We start from the raw sequence: 17,976 nt of genomic DNA, 5'->3' as shown, positions 1-17,976 counted from the left end.
AGTGAGTTAAAAAACCTTTTCTGAAACAAAGCTACAGAACAGAGGAAACTGAAAGTTCTCCATCACTATATCACAGCTGCTATTTATCCATTTATCATTTTATCTTACATTAATTCATCATTGTCAACGATTGTGTCTTTATGTTTAAATGATTATTAACAAACTATATCAATCACAAACTATAAGACCTGTGGGCTCATAGATCATTTATATTTGTTATATTTATACTTGCACAAATACACCACAGCAAATTCCTTGTATGTGTAAACCTGCTTGGCAATAAAACCAGATTCTGATTCTGAATTTATGTTAAACATAAGACAAACATTAATGAAAAGGTTTTTACACATATACAGAACAATAATGAGCAGAGATTTGTGCTTTACAACATTAGAACCTCTTTGCATGTTGGTTTAAAGACTCTGTGTGTCGCTACAGTAATTTAATATCTCTGGAGCCAGGTTTCAGTATCTTCAGTGTGAGAATGAGTTTAATACATTTTCTGAACCAGGGGTAGAAGAAGGCGTAGATGACCGGGTTCAGACAGGAGTTAAAATGTGTCAGCCAGATCTCGACGGCTGCAGATGAGGCATCGACGGACGTGTCTTCACCTGCCAGCGTGGGGAAATAGTACGGACAGAAACAAATCAAAAACACAAAGACCACGATGCCCAGAGTCCTGGCTGCTTTCATCTCTGCTTTCTTCACAGTCACAGTCCCTGAGCGCTGAGTTGCCACGACGTGAGACCTGATGGCTCGAGCCTGAGCCAGAGCCGCCACAAACACCCTCAGGTACAGAACTATGATGACAGCGATGGGGATGATGAAGGTGAAGACGAGGTCAATGACTCCCTCGATGTAACTGATGACGACGACACACTCGCCTGAGCAGGAGTTGGACCTGCCTGGCTGCCGCAGGTGATCGTTCAGCAGCAGAATCCTGTAGAAAACAGAGGAAACCCAACAGAAGCAAACACACACTTGCGCCCGTCTCTTCGTCACTCTGGCGGGGTAATGCAGAGGGTCACAGATGGCGATGTAGCGGTCAAACGATATCAGCACCATGTTGGCCACCGAGGCCGAGGTGATCATGTAGTCGAGGACGTAATACAGCGTGCACACAATGTCACCGAGGAACCAGCATTTCTCCACGTAGAAGATTTCAACCGGCATCAGCAGGACGCCGACGAAGAGGTCTGAGATGGCCAGGGAGAGGAGGAGGAGGTTGGTGGGAGTGTGGAGCTGCCTGGAGAGGAAGAATACCATCACTGTACTGTAATACACAGAAGTCATTTCATCAGGTATACCAGCATGGGTTTAAATGAAAGAAAGCAGCTATTATACACAGTAGATAAGAACTCTAATGTGCAGGTGTGACAACATCTGTGAACCTGTGTTTAAAATACAACGTGTGAGAGGATCGTATCTGCCTGAAGTGGGAGATGGAGATGATGACGAGCAGGTTAAGAGCCACGGTGATGATGGAGATGGAGGAGAGCAGGACGTAGATCAGCATGGCCTCGGTGTAAGGGTGGCTGGGCTTCCTGCAGGAGTTGTTGAGTCGTGGGAAGCAGAGTACAGCTCCCCCCGGAGTCTCCATCGTCAGAGGAGAAGCTGCCGACTGCTCAAAGTTGTTCTCTCCAGTCGTACGCTCTTTTATCTCGCTCCTCCCGGTGCCTCCTTCATGCCACAGCTCAATGGAGACGTGGGATCCTATGGAGAGCTCCTCCCCAAAGCTTTCCATCATGCACTGGACTGACAGCTGTGGTTTTTCTGTCCATCCCATTCTCATGAAAACCATAATAACAAAACGCTCCTTTGTCTCACTCTCGTTTTATCTCCATTGTCTGGTTTTATTGTTATTATGTTGTCGACTACTGGACAGATGACCACAGAACTTGGGGGAAGATGTGAAATGAATCAGGACAGAACGAATTCCAGGAATTAGGAATTGTTTTTTACTAACTTTGTGATCGAGGGCATTTTCCAACACTTTCTTTGATTACTCAGAGAATAATTCAAGGATCTTGATGAAAGACATCAGACATGTTAAAGAGACTGATATTCATGAGCCTGTTCAATTCGGTGCAGATCTAAACATCTGGATCTAGTGAATTTGAATGTGATTTCATAAGCCAGCTGTTGGGCCTTGGCGCAGGTCTGAACTCTACTGAGGGACATACAAGTTATTTTTTTGTAAAGCCCCAAAAGTGCTAAATAAATAAACTTTATTATCACCGCACCGTCATCACTGAACTGTGGATCAGTTAAAAAGACTTAGAAGTTATTAAAAACCAGAGTTTATCTCCAATATTCAGCAGGAAACTTTAAAAACATGAAGAATTCTTCTTGACAGAGTTTGGTGGATTTGCTACCGAAGCTCTTCTGGTTCAGGAAGCAGAGGATCATGGGTAATATCCAGTGTTCAGTTGTGTTTCAGGAACTCGACACATTGATGGACTTTGATTTTTCTCTACATGAAAACCAGAAGGAGTCACCGTGTGTGGCAGCAGAGGGCGCTGTTGCTCAGCACATATTACACAGCCTGGCTTTAAGACATCGCTGTCACCAAGCCACACCGCCAGTTGGCTCCAGTGGTCACATGTGGTGTTTTATTTAAAGGGATATTTCACAGAAAAATGACAATTCACCCATTATCACCACTCTGCTGATCGAGGGTGGGTGAAGTGTGCTGAAATGTCCTCTGATGTGTCCTCTGATGTGTCCTACGTGCTGCGTGATGTCTTCACGGACCCTCGGAAAAACACCATCGTGTAGCTAAGTCCGCTAGTTTAGCCACTTCCATTGGACTTTTAGGCTGAAAACATGGTGTCAATGACCTCGCTTCCAGTTGAATGGAACGGCCGGGGCTTGCAGACACGTGGGTGACTCCACACGAGCAGAACGGAGGCATGTTGTGGTCTTTCTGTTGTTTGTCTGAAGTTTGGCTGCTGCAAAGTTTACTTCTGAGACTCCAGAAGAAAACTTTGGAGTTTACTTCCCCCCCCATCGAGACGAGATGAATTTAAATACAAACCATTTACAGGCCATCATGAAACTGGGCCTTCACTCTGATCTCAGCTACAAACCTGTACAAACGATTCAGATGCCGTCGTGGGGGAAATAATGAATCATGTTAACGCCTCAAAGCTGCTTCTGTGGTCGTTTCTGCTTCAGTCGGTCCAAGACCACATGTTGCATGATGACATGCACGTACATGTAAACATCTAAAAGGTTTTAAAATACCAGCCTCACTATTACGTCTGGTAAAGAGACGTCTGTTAAACTGTTGTAACCTGTTTGTGAGGCTGATATCACAAGAGGTTAGTTTAGGTGGATTAGTTTGTGATTTGGGCCAGTGGGTCACGTCAGGTTCATGTTGATGTGTCGTGGCTGAAGTGAAACTCCAAAGTTTACTTGTTTACTTTGAACTGTTGGTGAACGGAGCAATAGTTGCATCATGTGTTTGATCGTGTGTTGATGTCGAGTTTGTGTTGTGCTGCAGTGACGCCTCTGATTGCAGTCGTGTCATTATGGGACGCTAATGAAAGCAGGTGTGAAACTGTCCTCATCCGCAGAGGTGCAGCTCATGGGTCACACCGAGCCCTGCAGGGGTTTATTAACACAACATGTGTGTGTGTGTGTGTTTGTGTGTTTGTTTGGTAAAACTTCCTGTTTTGACGATACAGAAATTAGGGACAATAACTAAAATGTCACTCAAGTTCATATCCCCACCGAGGTCCAACAGTTCCCTCATGAACCTACATTTAAATCTGCTAGATTCAGATTATTTTCATCAAAATCCATGAATTGTCAAGCTTTGAAAATTTCAAAAACACACAACCCAGACATCATACGGATGTTTTTTTGCTATGTGGTAACAAAAAAATGTGGTAACGTAAAAGAAAAATACTGGATCCACACCAAAATGTTACGAGTTCTCTCTTGACCTATTGAGTAGTTTGGACCGGGTCATTGAGAAGTAGCACCAGCCTCCTCACAAATGGACACACAACCAATGGGAAGGGACGACAACATAACCTCATTAGCGGAAAACACAACTCATTACATTCCACTGATGCTTTTTATTGATTATACACTTTCATAATAAAGGTAAATGAACATGACTTTTATTCTGACCAGGTTCAAGTTCTTCTTGGATTTCAACAATCATACCAAAGCTCTACAGGAGGAACTAACTAACTCTAACCCACATGGTGGCGCTGTCACCAGTTGCATCTATATAAAACCTTATAGCCAACTCTTCATAGTCTGTATAGTCTGGAGAACACTAAGGAAGCCCCGCTCACACATTCAGCTGAGAATATATTCCATACCTCTCCTGCAGAAATCATTTACACCCCGACAGGGAAAACAAGCCCAGAAACCCCCAAATCAAGACCAAACATATTCAAAGCTTAGAAAGGATCAGCATTGACGTCTGGTGCCAGCATAGATCTGTAGAAAGATCAGTGACTCTTCACCAGGACAGGAAACCTTCTGTGTCCTGAGCTTCGGTCGTTCCGAGTCTCCATGGAAACCTGAGAAAATAACCAAACCCAAGTTATAGTCAGTCATTGATCTATACCCAACGCTTGGTGCTTGCGCAATCGACAACAATGACAGTTGTTGAAGCCTCCAACGCATAAGGGGGACCCCTACATCCGTCAGCAGGGGAATTGCACTTACTCAATAAGACCAGGCCAGTTTGATGAAGGCAGGGTTTTCATCCTCATACTTTGACATGGTGGACCTGCGTCTTCTCTCACCCGCGCCACATGTCTGAGGAAATCAAATGACAGAAGTTCAGTTTGAGACCCAACATCAAAACAAAATATCTAGACCATGTAGGGAGACTTCCAGTTCCTTGTTATGACACAAAACCCAGGAAGCTCAATCGAGTCGCTCAAGCATGACGTTTCTGACTTAGAGGAACCATAACAAAACGCGCGAGTGTTTTTTTCCCAGAGTTTTTGGGTTGGTAGACATGCCAGATACCCACATTAACGTGTAGAAGCACTAACAAAGTGGAATTTGCATGCTATGTCCCCTTTAATATGATTATCTGTGTGTGTGTTTATGTGAATCTAGTCAGGAGCTGTCGACCTACTGGGATGCAGGTGTTACCCTTCTTGACACACAGCACGACTCTGCAGTGCAAAAAGACTTCACCATCCTTGCCAAAGAACTGGAATGTGTGAAAGGAGAAACTGTTGGATGCTCCCTGTCCGTTGTTCTTCACCGTCACCGTGGAGTCCATGGGGTTAGGGCAGCTACTCAAACAGACAGAAGAGCAGACATGAAGGGGGTATGATCCCCACGAGCATCTTTGTGTGTCTCAGCCATAGAGTGTTTAAAGATAGATGACATGAAAGCTCAGAAAAAGTGAGGCCAAAATATCTGGATCAGGTAAAACATTGGGCTGAGGTCGGGTTTGTGCCGGAAAAACTGAATCTCTGTCGGGTTCGGGTAAGGCTCGATTAGTTTCCTCTCAGGCTGGGTCGTGATTGGTGGAGCTCGTGTATCAGTGAGATCTTGATACCGCTCCACAATCACTGGGATATTTTTGGCTTCATGTTTGCACAGTGGGAGGAAATGGAGACGTATCGTCATGCAGTCTGTGATCTCACCCTTTGATGATGAGGTCATATCTCAGGCTTCCGTTTGGGCTGGGCTGGTCGGTCGCCCAGCAGGACTCCGTCACCAAAACAACCATTTTATCATCCAGCCCATCCGCGTTCAGCTCCACCAACAACTTCTCGTCCAGTTGCGTTTCACCCCTTTGTTGTAAGGCTTCCTTGGTGTCAGTGTCCCTGAAGGCCTTCATGGAGAGATTGTAAATCCATTGTCCAGAAGTAATATGATGGGTGATGGAGCTGAAAAGGCAAAGACAGAATTCAGTTCAGTCTTCCTCTCTTAAAAAGTTAAGCTCAGTTGTTGGTTCTCAAAGGCGTCCCCTCTGGAACCGTACACCCAGCACTCACCTGTCACTGAGTGTGAAGGCAAAGTTCCTGATGTCCGGCTGATCGTAAAGACATGAGAAGTCCACATGAACCGAGTCCTGACGGTGGATGATGCCGTACGTGGAGCTGTTCCGGTTCACGATGGTGTTCTTGTAGATGATTTGGCTGGTGTTTGCCTGTAGGGACACACGGAGAAAAACATTGTTACTGCACATTCATTTAAACATTTAAGGCTGCAGCAGTTACTCTACATTCTCCTGAGAGGTACCCACCAGGATCACGGTTCCACAGGTTGTGTGCGTGTCAAAGCTGAACGTCACCATGTGGGTCTCATTGTCCATTTGACCTTTGCAGGCCTCGTCATTGAGATGTAAGACAGAGAAGTCGATGCCTTTGTCCTCCAAGAGACATTTAGCCATAGTCAGCTTAGCAGCTTTCTGCTCGCAGACCATTGGCTCTCCTGACAACATATAAAGATCGGTTAGCTTTTGTCCAAATAGCAGGAAGGAGGAACATGCAGATGTAAATTCAACGTTGAATAAGATCTTTTAAGGGGCTGACAAACGGGCACTTTCCAGAGTTTATATCATGTCTCTTTAACATTACTTCTTAATGTTATTACATGCACGAAAAAGATTGTTAACATTTATATTCATATCATGTTTGGAATTATTTGGTGCCAAATCTCTTCATTGGGCCAAAGGAATTGAACATGCAAGCCAATGAAACACACAGGGCCTCGTTAGGAGGTTTCTCACCACGACAGATGACACATCATCTATTCAGATCCTCTAATTCCTGAAGTGAGGTCTATGGATATTCCAGTTGTTCCGTAAATCTGAGACAAATGATAAAAAGAGTTGTGACTCTCTTGAGTCAAAGCCGACTCACCAAAGGAGCCGGTTGATTTGTACTTGGAGGCGAACATGGCCCGGCAGACGCAGCCGGTTCCCCCTTTGTTCTTCTGCCCACAGAACTCGTGATCACTGCAGAACGTGTCTTGACAGAAGCCGTGATAGAAAGCAGCTGCAAACACACACGCAGATACAGGTGTTGATCGCAGACAATGATCACAGAAGGTTCACAAGAAAATGTCAGTACATGTGAGTGAATGTATTTGAGTCTGATTCAACAAAGCAGGCCTGTAACGTGTAATGTTTCAGTTCCAGTGCTGAGATTTGCAACTGGAAACTGGACCCTGTCTTTATATTGAAGTAGAGATAAATAGTCTTATTTTAAACCATAAGACAGAAGATACTGAGTCACAGCCTTACAGCATCGGGTCTGCGACTTCCATTCCTCCACTGTGATGTTGGAGAGGCTGCAGGCTCCGGCGTACGCCTCCAGGAACTGACATTTGAGACCATCCACTTCAGGGTAATTACACAGCGTTTGTGTGCAGGCAGTAATGAAGGGTTGTGGGTCATGTTGCATGTTGCAAGCACTAAAGGGAGCCTGCTTCAGGAGGTTACACCTGTTCCAGTGAGGCAGAGGATAAAGACGGGACATTAAATTATTATTATTATTATATCAATTACTTTTCAAAGTTACAAAGTGCTTTACAAAGTTAAAACAAGATCAAATATGACAGGACAGAGGCAAATACAATCAGTCAATAATACAAAATTTAAAATCAAATAAGATCCGCATTAATAATTTAGACCGTTCCTATGGCACAAGACAAACATCAATCCCATTTGTCTCCAGTGAAAGTTTGTAAAACTTCCTGGTGGAAATGTAAACGGTCACTTCAGAGGCAGGTTTTGGTCGTGGTCCTCAGCTCTTGATCAATGTGGCTCTTTCTAAAATCAACCCACCTCTCTTTCATGTCATCAATCCTGCAAATCTTAATTAAAGTGAGCTGTTCTGCCAAATGTTCTGCAAAACCGGTGAGGGTACATACACGAAGGTGGAGCTAACTAGCTAACTGTAGGTAGAGTAAGTGTAGTAACTTGCATTCAAGCTAAAATACTGCTAATGCTAATACTATACTCTTGTTTTCACGACGTTATTGTGATAAGGGTTATGGACAGAGAAACCTCCAGTTCGTCTAATTCCAGGATTCAGTACAACTTAGTTCAGTTTTGCATTTACCAGTCAGTTGAGGTGCTGCAGTTGATAGTCGGGTCCGCAGCCTCGTTATACTGCGTGTCACAGCTGTGGGGCAATAAGCAACGTCAGATCAGTTCATTTTATCTGAGCTACAACTTGGCTCGTGTGGGACACTGTGTTCGAGGTCTCACCCGGTGACACTGTGTGTGGAGACTTTCTCTTCACTCACAGTCCGACTGGAATTTCCACATAAACCGTGTGCGTCTGGTCCATTTGGCCCTGACCAGGTTCAGAAAGGAGAAGTGACGGATCAACGAACTTTGCAAGTGGAGCAAAACAAAGGCTTCAAATAGTGACGAGCAGATCGAGACCGAACGTAGTGATTCTAGCATTAGCGTCTCATATTAGATCATCAGACCTTGTGTTTTGCATGTGACTCAGTTATTAACAAAGAAAGGTAGCAGATGGTGGTTGTGATCAAATAAACCCATCAATCAGCACTTCATGTCCACTTTAATGCAGATGACAAACAGATCAAATGCAACATATACATGCAGAAAAGTACATATATTTTAAATAGTACTCATATCACTGTCTCTACCAAGTCATACAAATATGATTCTCATTAGGTATGTGGTGCCTGTTCAGCGAGGATTGAATTTGACGACATACATCACCCCCAACATGGCACCTTCAGCCTCAGCCCAAATATAATTCCTTTATAATTACTAAGAATCAAGGATTTAGATTGTACCTGTCAAGTGGACGTGAGCGATGGAGCCATCGAAGTGGACAGAAACTGTGAAGTTGAAGGCGGACATCTTAGCCGTCACTCCAGTTTGGTCCTTGGTGAGCTCCACACCACGGACCAGCATCGCTGTGGTGTTGAGTCTGAGCTCTCTGGTGTCAAGCTTCATCACAGCAGCGGAGCAACGAGTCAGAACAAAGACCACGTGCAAAATGTGGAATCCAATTTTAACTTTTTTCATAGTTAGCATGGTTTTCATTATTAAAGAAAGAAACAAGCATCACAATCATCTGTCTACTGATTCCAGAAATCTCTCGCATATCTCGAGAACCGTTCATCTTATGTCCAATTCAGTCATACGATTCAATATTAAATTAATAAACTCTAGCGCTCTGTATCAACGGCGGCTGGGGCGGCTGTCGATCAAGACAACAGCAACATCAGCAGATTCTCCAGTTCAGGGTTCTTTCACCAAACTTTGAACAAACAGAACGAACAGCTCTTTGTGCAGCAGTGGGTTCTATGGACCGTAACTCACCAGAACTCGACTCCCTTGTTCCAGAGAGATTTGAACTCCCGCCGTGTCCAGCTGCAGGATCACACGTTTCAAAAAGCTGAAGTCTTTACGGCGTCTCTCCTGGAAGACGGCCACCACCTGGAAGCCGGGGATGGATGAGGTCTTGAACAGAGTGTAGCCACAGCGGTCCGGGACAGCGTGGACCTGCCCAGCGAAACCGATGACCGTGGAGCCGATCACGGTGCACACGTTGTTTGAGATGCAGCTGATGGAGGCGGAGGAGCATATTCAAACGGAACAAAACACCATCAGTGTTTGGTAACGACTGAAACTCATGAAGAACTTATGGAATTCGATGTTACCTGCCATTTCCATTGCAGCGCTCCATGGGACCACAGTCACTGACAGCAGCAGCAACTCCACTCGCATCACAGGAAACAGTGGAGCAGATGCTTGGGTCTCGACCTGTCGTGTTTGTCTTGTAAACAACGCCTAGAAGTCAGGGAAACTATATTTAGGTGGTTTAAAAAATCACCAAAGTCTCAAGAAAGCATAATTGTGATTTAGAACATTTGGTTTTTGCTTTTGAGGTCTAAAATTGGATTTTAAAAACCACTTTGTTTACTAACCAGAGAGTCTACATCCGCTTATGTCTGTGATGACGCCTGCTCTTGTTTCATTTGTATGGAATATCTGTTTAGAGACTGTGAGGCCATTGACCTGCTCGTCTACTTCCTGGAAAGTGCCAAAAAACAAATGTTTAGTAATCTGTCCAAGACTTCGACAGATTTATCGTTAATAAATCGGGATTAAACACGAGACTCAACACAACCAACAGAAGAATGACCGACTCATACCCGTCATACTCTCCTGATTAATTTACTCACGACATCAAAAGAAGTGTATCCAGAATACGTCTGGATTGCCAGAATCGCTTGTGGCCCAAAATTGCCAAGTTCAATTTGTTGAATCTGAGAAGAGAATTTGGACAAAACACAGGAAAGAAATGTTTTTAAAATCAGAAGAGCTGAAAACAACACGGGTCAGAACAAGTCCCCGTCAGATTCTCACCTCCGATTGTTGACTGTCATTTAATGTAATCACGTTGACACATTTCCCAGCGAGCTTCAGGTTCGGTAGAAGGTCATGGACCCCAGATCCAGTTGGGATTTCTCTTGCGTATATGTTCATGCTACCTCTGTCAGCCGTTCCTCCAGACATCAGAATGCAGTCGTTCTTGATTCCAGGTTCGTACTCGCCATTGAAGCAAACAGCAAATCTGCTGGCGTTGAAGCCCACCTGTTGGACAGGAGGAGACACAACATCCATAATAACATGTCAGCTTGTAAACATTTGATTATTTAGTTATTTACGTAATTGGTAGGTTGATTAAAACACATTGACTGTATATTACTCACATATACTTTGTCATATCTCTGTCCGTAGTAGGTGATGGGGCACGACGTGATGTTCATCTCACCTGAACTGGTAAAGTTCTGGCTTGTTGTCGTTGCCGTACCTGAAGATATTGAGACACATGGTTTTTGGTTGGATCTGTTGTTACATTAAGAGTAAACTTAGATCTCAGGAGTCAATTTGTCAAGGTTTATTTTTATGATTTAAGAAAATAAAAGAAGAGGTCATATTTTCAAAGTAAAGGGCTGACTTGGGTGTATGAGGTGACAGTGAAGGGCCAATCAGGTTCCACCTCTCGTAGCTTCATTACTCTGTTTGAAAGATGTGTCTCAATTCAGCGGCTGCGTCCTTCAGAGCTTCCATTTGAAAGCTGATTGCGTCACAGTGGCGTGAATAGACTTTCTCTTTTCGAAGCTATTTCAAATGCGTCCTTTCATCCCAGAGAATCAAAGGTTGGATCCATCCTATAGCCCAACTTATCCCAGGATTCATTCCCCCTCAGTGACAAACCCCTTTCATGGAGGTAAAGGCGTCGGCAAGCGAGGAGACGCCAAATGCTTGACTGTCACGCTTCAACTCAACCGAACAGCTAATCGTACTAAAACCTTCTCAGCGTGTCCAGCTCTAATTTGCCCTTTGAATTCAGACACATCTGTATTGGTCACTGAGGAAGTTCTACAAGTCCTCCAGGTGTTTCCAGGTTGTCGTCCTTTACAAGTTCTTCAGGAGGTTTCTATTTTTATCGGGGATTTTAGGATCCTCTGACTGAAAATATGATGTTATTTTAATATTAAAACAGAAGATAGAACATCACATAACACTTTTCTTTTTCGTTAATTTGTCGCTCATCTGTAGGAGGCTTACTAACGACATCTTATCAGTGTGAAAGAAGTGAGTGGTTGTGTGTGAGTTGTGAAACCTCTCACCTGCGAGCACACTGAGTGCAGCCAGGTATAATATGCAGAACATGCTGGCGGCCGATCGGGATCTGAAACACAGTTACACACACTTGTAAAGTCTCCGTTACACTTTTTCCAAACTGAAAATTGTGCAAAAGTATAAAATGGACGTATTTAAATTGTGATGTGTTCCATTCTCAACTGGTGCATTCAAACTAAATTCAACACGTATGCATTTATATATTTCTAAAGTGATTTTCAACTTCTTTATTTGATGAATTCAGTCGGAGAGACAAAGAGGGGAACAACTCACATGGGAACTAAACATTCAGCCATCGAGCCTCCAACTAAATGACATTAACACTGTTAACACAATCGATGGGACCATTAATAAATATTGAATTTCTTTTTCTTTTTTTTTTAACAGCAAAAACGATCCACACGTATGAATGACCCTCGTAGCTACAGCTGTGAGTTACCTTTTTATTAAAATGTCTGTATTGTCAGATGTGCAAATATCACTTCTTCTGAAAGATTAGAGATTAAAATGTATTAACAAACCAGGAAAAGTGCTTCAAAAATAACGTTATTATTATTATTAAGTATCCTGTCTTAAAAGTCATTATTCCTCATATTAACTGACAGGAGGGGAAGTTTCCAGGTTTTTCTTACCGTGGTAGGAACTGAAGCGCGGCAGCTTTGTGTTGGAGGAGACGTTTCACTGTGTGGACGACTCAGGTCTCTGTCTGACAGCGTGCTGAGGTGTCTCTGTGTCTGTTCACTTGTTTTAACCTCAGCACAGTCAGGACATTCTCGTTCTGGTTCTTGTGATCAAACTGGCTTCTGTCACGGAACATTCCAGGCTCCAAACACTGTGTAATTAACTGAGGGTTAGTGATGCAGACTGCGATGACAACCTGACACTGTTCAGGTGTCAAGCTCATCAACACCATCGTTCAAAGATTCCTCCTGAAGGAGCACAGAGACTTAACGAGCACGTTGCTCCAACTATTCATCAGTAACAACATTCAACACAGTATTCAAACAGTGTTATGACTCAAACTATACGTTTTTACAGTGTTGTGGATACACGGCCCAGATTGGTCTATAAACATTTTAATATCTATTCCACGTATATTCTGAGTGTCTTTAAAGTGTCGGCGGAACCCAGAGAACAACTATATGATGATTAAATGCTCCTTCGTCAGCCACCATGTTCGAACCCAGAACATTCTTGTTGTGAGCCCACAGTAACAACCACTGCACCACCGTACCACCCAGTCCAAAAGACATCCTTCATCTATACTGCTCATCCTTTAAGGGTCATGGGGGGGGGGGGGGGGCTGGAACCGATCCTGTCACAGCACTGACATACTGTATAAAGTATAAAGTTTATCTATCATTAACAAGGCAATTCAAAGTGCTTTATATATAATGTGAACAGCATCAAGACAAATTATAAAAGCAACATGAGACAAAACAACAAAAAGATGCATTTGAAAAGAAATTAAAAGTTAAATGTTAAAGAGTTAAATAGAGAATAAAAATCAAATTAAATAAAATCAAAAATAAAAGAGTTAAAATACCAGTTTAGTGTAAGAAATGGGTAATAAGTGGATTTAACAAAAGGCCGTGGCAAACACAGTAAAGTCTTCAGCATTGCTCTGAACGATGATCTCTGCTTCTCCATGTTTAGTTTTGATTCTGGGGACAGAAAAGCACCTGAGACTTAGAGAACATGCAAACTCCAGACAGAGCTGACTTCTTCTTTAAAGAGAATTCAAATGTCTGAAATAACCTTTCTGGCCTTTAAGCACGAAATGGTTACAACCTGCAAATCCCTGCTCACGGCTGTATTTATATTTAGCTCTGTAACACACACTATATACAACTGGTTGGACATGCTGGCTTTTTTTAAACTATTGTACAAGACAGAACAAAATCTTTAGAAGCTTAAATGCTGAATTGATCTGGTCTGGAATGTAACGGGGCAGGAAAGAGATTGACGGGCTCATTGTTCAGTGTCGTCAGCGCTTTAGCTCCAGGGAAGAAGACGGAGTGATGACAAGTTCAGGTTTGTTCAACCAATCACAAAGTGCAAAAAGTTACCGCTTTACATAACATCACACAAATGCAGACACGCACGTTAACTCCAAGATGTATGCAAATCCTGACACGTGACATGTGTTCGTAGGTCTTTTGTGTGGCGTTTGCTGTTCGGTCGAGTTGATTGGACGTTACCTCTTGGAAAAGCGGTTCATCGCTGAAGCGGGGTCCACCAGTTGGACCCTTTGTTTCTCTGGGATCAGAGGACGCATGTGTTGCAGCCTTTGAAGGAGCCTTTGAAATGGGACAGTCTGGTCCCGCCGCTGTGACGCAACCGGTCTTCAAATGGACCATTTTATTGATTTATTTATTTGTTATTATGCTACATTCTCTGTACTTTTGTGTTGTGTTGAAAACTCAATAAACATATTGTTGAAGAAAAATAAAATGAAGATGGACGACACATCTCAACTTCCTCTTGCTGATATGCGCACGCACTCCACCCATTACGAGACAATCTCAGCTGTCCGTGACTAAGATGGCAGCGTTTGTTTGCAAGATATGTTAGGGGGATGTTTGTAGGAGGAAGTGGAGACACGTTGTCCATCTTTATTTACAATCTGTGGTTTATATAATGAGCCTAACGGGGCAATGATAAACAAAGAAAAAGGAAAAGCTTCGTAAATCTAAAAAGATGAACGCCGAACAGTGGAGGAAGGGAGGGTGACATGAAGTCGGGGGAATAGATGATGCAAGAAAAAAGAAGAAGTGACTGAAGAAAGGAGAAGTTTGGTGGTTGCCGTGGAGAGAGAACTGTCACCAGAGAGAAGGAGGGAGGTGCGTGGTGGAGAGATAAATCAGGTCTGGGACTGAGGTGCTTCAGTGGGCTTCTCGCCTCCTCCTTCGCTCTGGTGATGCAAACGCTCCAGGAGGCTCAGCTCTGTTTCCCGCTGCTCCTCAACTCGTCCTGCAAGAAGCTCGTGCTCCCTCAGCCTGTGAGAACGATCTCCTTCCTCCTGCTGTCGTCCATGTCTCTGCTCACGGTGACGCTCAACCTGCTGGTCATCATCTCCATCTCACACTTCAGGTCATCAGATGTGTTTTGAATGTATTTATTTGACTTCTCACAGATTTCCGACTGCGGCGGCTGCCGGTGCAATGATAACTGATGCTGTAAATGATGTGAAGTATTGGGTGTCTTTCCTCCCCAGGCAGCTCCACACTCCCACCAACCTCCTCCTCCTCTCTCTGGCCGTCTCTGATTTCCTCATCGGCTTCCGCATGTCCTTTCAAACCGTGCTCCTCGACAGCTGCTGGCTGCTCGGTGACCACATATGTGCTGTGTTTATCATTTTGGATTACATCATCACCTCTGCCTCCATAGGAAACATGGTGCTGATATCGATCGACCGCTACGTGGCTATTTGTGACCCCATGCATTACCCGATCAAATTCACTCAGAGAAGAGTTAAAGTCCACGTGTGTTGGTGTTGGGCGGCTTCAGCTCTGATTCAGATTGTGCTGCTGAGGGACAACCTGATAGACCCGGGCAGCTCCCACTCCTGCTCCGGAGAATGTGCGTTAGTTCAGGATCAAGTTTCTGGACTTGTTGATCTACTTCTGTCCTTCATCGGCCCGGTCAGCATCATCATCGTTCTGCATGTGAGGGTGTTCCTCGTGGTCGTGGCTCAGGCCCGCGCCATGCGCTCCCAAATCACAGCCGTCGCTCTGGTGAAAGTCAGAGTCAAGAAATCTGAAATCAAAGCAGCCAGGACCCTCGGTGTTGTCATTGTTGTGTTTCTGATTTGTCTCTGTCCATATTTTTGTGCTTCACTCACGGGCCAGGGCCAGTCCGTCAACGTTATATCTGATACCTTTCTGATATGTCTGTTTTACTTAAACTCCTGTCTCAACCCCATGATCATCGCCTTCTTCTACCCCTGGTTCAGAAAATCCATGAAACTCATCGTTACACTGCAGATACTGAAGTCTGGCTCCTCTGACTCCAAGTTGGTGAAGAGCGAGCTGAGACACTGAACAAATACGATGTTTTTTATGATGCACGTTTCATGCACGGGTATATTCCAGATTTATTGTACAGAAACGAAGTTAAAGGAAATCAATTCAAAGTCAAAAGGTTAAAAAGAGTAAAAGAGGTGAAGAGATGGAAAAAAAACTCACAGTTTAATTCACGTCCAACAATCCTCTGCATATCTGTTGTTAACTTATACATATATATATTTCTATAGAGTTTAAATTGTCACTCCTCTAATATATATAATTTTATAGTATTGTATTTGACTTTTTTACATTAAGCTCTTTTACATTGTTTTATTTGAATGTATTTCATGATTGCTCTAATTACACTGCTGAGCTGACCTGTTCTTGTCCTTCTGCACTTTCCATTGTACTGTTTAAACCTGGATTAGCTTGAATATGACAAATAAAACTTGAAACTTGAAACTTGAAGAATGAATTTGTATAAAAAGTTGGACATAAGTTAAAAATAGAGACGATGTGGGTATTTTTATGCTTTAGGGGGGTTGATAAAGACACTTTGGGTTTGTGGTCTTGTAAATATTTCAGGAGACACTTAGGAGCTGTGTCACCACCGAGAGGAAAACTAACACTGTAACAGAGAGAAAGGTTAAAAAACTAAACAAAGCCAAACAAATCCCATAAACTTAAAGGGGACATTGTATGCCCATTTTACCACAAGTTGATATGGTTCCTTGGGGTCTTAATGAAATGTCTGTAACATACTTTGGTCAAAATACCACAAGGATCATATAAAACAGCTCCTTTTTACCCTGTATAAAACAGCCCTCCACAGAGTGACCTGTTTTGAGTGCCTGTTCCTTTAAATGCTAATGAGCCAGCTCCCCCCTCCCCCCCCCTCCCACCATGATTTTAAACGATATAAATTACATATTTTATATGATATAAATTATCAAATATGCATCCCATACTTTGTATTCCCCCTCTGTTGTCCTGGAGTTTTAATTTTCCCAATCACATAATTAAATGTCCCCCTCTGCCCATCCACTACAAGCACACAAGCAGACAGACAGAGAGAGAAAGAGAGGGGTGGGGGGGGCTATGAAGACCATCATTTACCCCCGAACCCCGACATTCAACGGGTACAACAACAAGCGGAGAAAGCAGAATCGCGTGCTGACCTTATATATACAGTCTATGGGGCTGACAAAGGCCATGTAGGGAGACTTGCAGTGTATTGTTACGACACATTACACAGGAAGCTCATTCCAGTCACTCAAGCATGACGTTTCTGACTTAGAGGAACCATAACAAAACGCACGAGAGTTTTTGGGTTGGTAGACATGAGCCAGATACCCACATTAATGTGTAGAAGCACTAACAAAGTGGAATTTGCATGATATGTCCCCTTTAACATAAAATATATAAAATAAAATGTTTATAAAAGCTTTTGCAGATAAATGAGAATCGTTATTTTTAATAACTAGGATTTAACACCTTCAGTAAAGTGACAACACTGAAGGTTCTGCAGAGAAAGAATGTAGAAACCATGAACTCTTGCATAACAGATAATATCCACGTTCTACATTCCAGGTTGATTGAACTTGTCGGATGTTCGTATCTCTACTGAGGCACATTCTAGTTTAGTGTCTGTCACACGAGCTCTGGAGTTGATTTCTACTGTCTCTGGAATAATAAAGATAATCTGTCATTCAAACATCTTGTTATTCAGATAAACTTTTCACTGTCTCATGAAAAACATCTTTAGTTGTGGCAGCAACATGCTCCCGTACTGTAAATAATTTTTTTAATCAGATTTATTCTTTTCACCTCTTTATTTCTTATTTTTATAACTCTGCTCTCATTTTTAAAAAATCTATTTCCTTTTGTTTAGTCTCTGATCAGTCGGCACCAACTTTCTTTGTATTTCACACTTTAAAATTTACTTTCTCAAATGTGGGAGAATCTGGACGATTCAAAAAGAGGAAATAAAAGTGTTTAATTATATTGTGACATGAAACACATTAGAGGCCTCACAGCCTGAAGGTGCAGGGGAAGGAGGAGAGGAATCTATTTCATTTCACCTCCTTTGGATTTTACTTTATTTAAGTTTTAATAATGTTCGCCTACATCACACTCATGGTCTCGTTCAGGCCATATTGCTTTACCTGTGGTTATGAGCGGCCCAGTGGTTGGAAGAACAGTTACACTGGTTCTCATGAAAACACGACCTCAGGGCCACCACAGTGTTCCTGTTTGAAACTGGGCGTACGTGGGTTCCTCAGAAGAATCAGAGGTGTGAGGTCCGACTTCAGTGTGTTCATGTGCCCTGAAGAC

The 17,976-nt window shown here is 43.1% G+C and overlaps 3 protein-coding genes across 4 annotated transcripts; 1 reads left to right on the top strand and 2 right to left on the bottom strand.

The window, feature by feature from the left end:
• Positions 1–432: 432 nt before the first annotated feature.
• LOC117755391 (trace amine-associated receptor 13c-like) lies at positions 433–1,600 on the bottom strand. Its single transcript, XM_034575165.1, has 2 exons — positions 1,431–1,600; positions 433–1,246 (listed from the first exon to the last, which is right to left on the bottom strand). Exons 1-2 carry the CDS (start codon positions 1,598–1,600, stop codon positions 433–435), a joined length of 984 nt encoding a protein of 327 aa, XP_034431056.1.
• Positions 1,601–4,070: 2,470 nt separating this feature from the next.
• On the bottom strand, positions 4,071–12,355 carry LOC117755386. The gene is made up of 19 exons (XM_034575158.1): positions 12,268–12,355; positions 11,623–11,684; positions 10,699–10,799; positions 10,352–10,579; positions 10,168–10,251; positions 9,910–10,015; positions 9,643–9,772; positions 9,302–9,545; positions 8,770–8,926; positions 8,207–8,294; positions 8,058–8,120; positions 7,238–7,437; positions 6,855–6,989; positions 6,236–6,423; positions 5,985–6,139; positions 5,631–5,876; positions 5,111–5,273; positions 4,690–4,782; positions 4,071–4,541 (listed from the first exon to the last, which is right to left on the bottom strand). Exons 2-18 carry the CDS (start codon positions 11,663–11,665, stop codon positions 4,690–4,692), a joined length of 2,424 nt encoding a protein of 807 aa, XP_034431049.1. The 5' UTR covers positions 11,666–11,684; positions 12,268–12,355; the 3' UTR covers positions 4,071–4,541.
• Positions 12,356–14,421: 2,066 nt separating this feature from the next.
• On the top strand, positions 14,422–16,294 carry LOC117755389 (trace amine-associated receptor 3-like). 2 transcript variants are annotated; one of them, XR_004612587.1, is made up of 3 exons: positions 14,422–14,728; positions 14,853–15,778; positions 16,282–16,294. XR_004612587.1 is itself a non-coding variant. In XM_034575161.1 (2 exons), the coding sequence occupies exons 1-2, from the start codon at positions 14,556–14,558 to the stop codon at positions 15,676–15,678; spliced, it is 999 nt and encodes a 332-aa protein (XP_034431052.1). In that variant the 5' UTR covers positions 14,422–14,555; the 3' UTR covers positions 15,679–16,095. The 2 variants fall into 2 exon arrangements, 1 of the variants encoding a protein (XP_034431052.1); XM_034575161.1 differs by lacking the exon at positions 16,282–16,294 and having other exon boundaries at positions 14,853–16,095.
• The last annotated feature ends 1,682 nt before the right edge of the window (positions 16,295–17,976 follow it).

Source organism: Hippoglossus hippoglossus, chromosome 21, assembly GCF_009819705.1.
Source record: "Hippoglossus hippoglossus isolate fHipHip1 chromosome 21, fHipHip1.pri, whole genome shotgun sequence".
NCBI classification, from domain to species: domain Eukaryota; kingdom Metazoa; phylum Chordata; class Actinopteri; order Pleuronectiformes; family Pleuronectidae; genus Hippoglossus; species Hippoglossus hippoglossus.
This window is presented reverse-complemented; position numbering and strand designations above follow the sequence as displayed.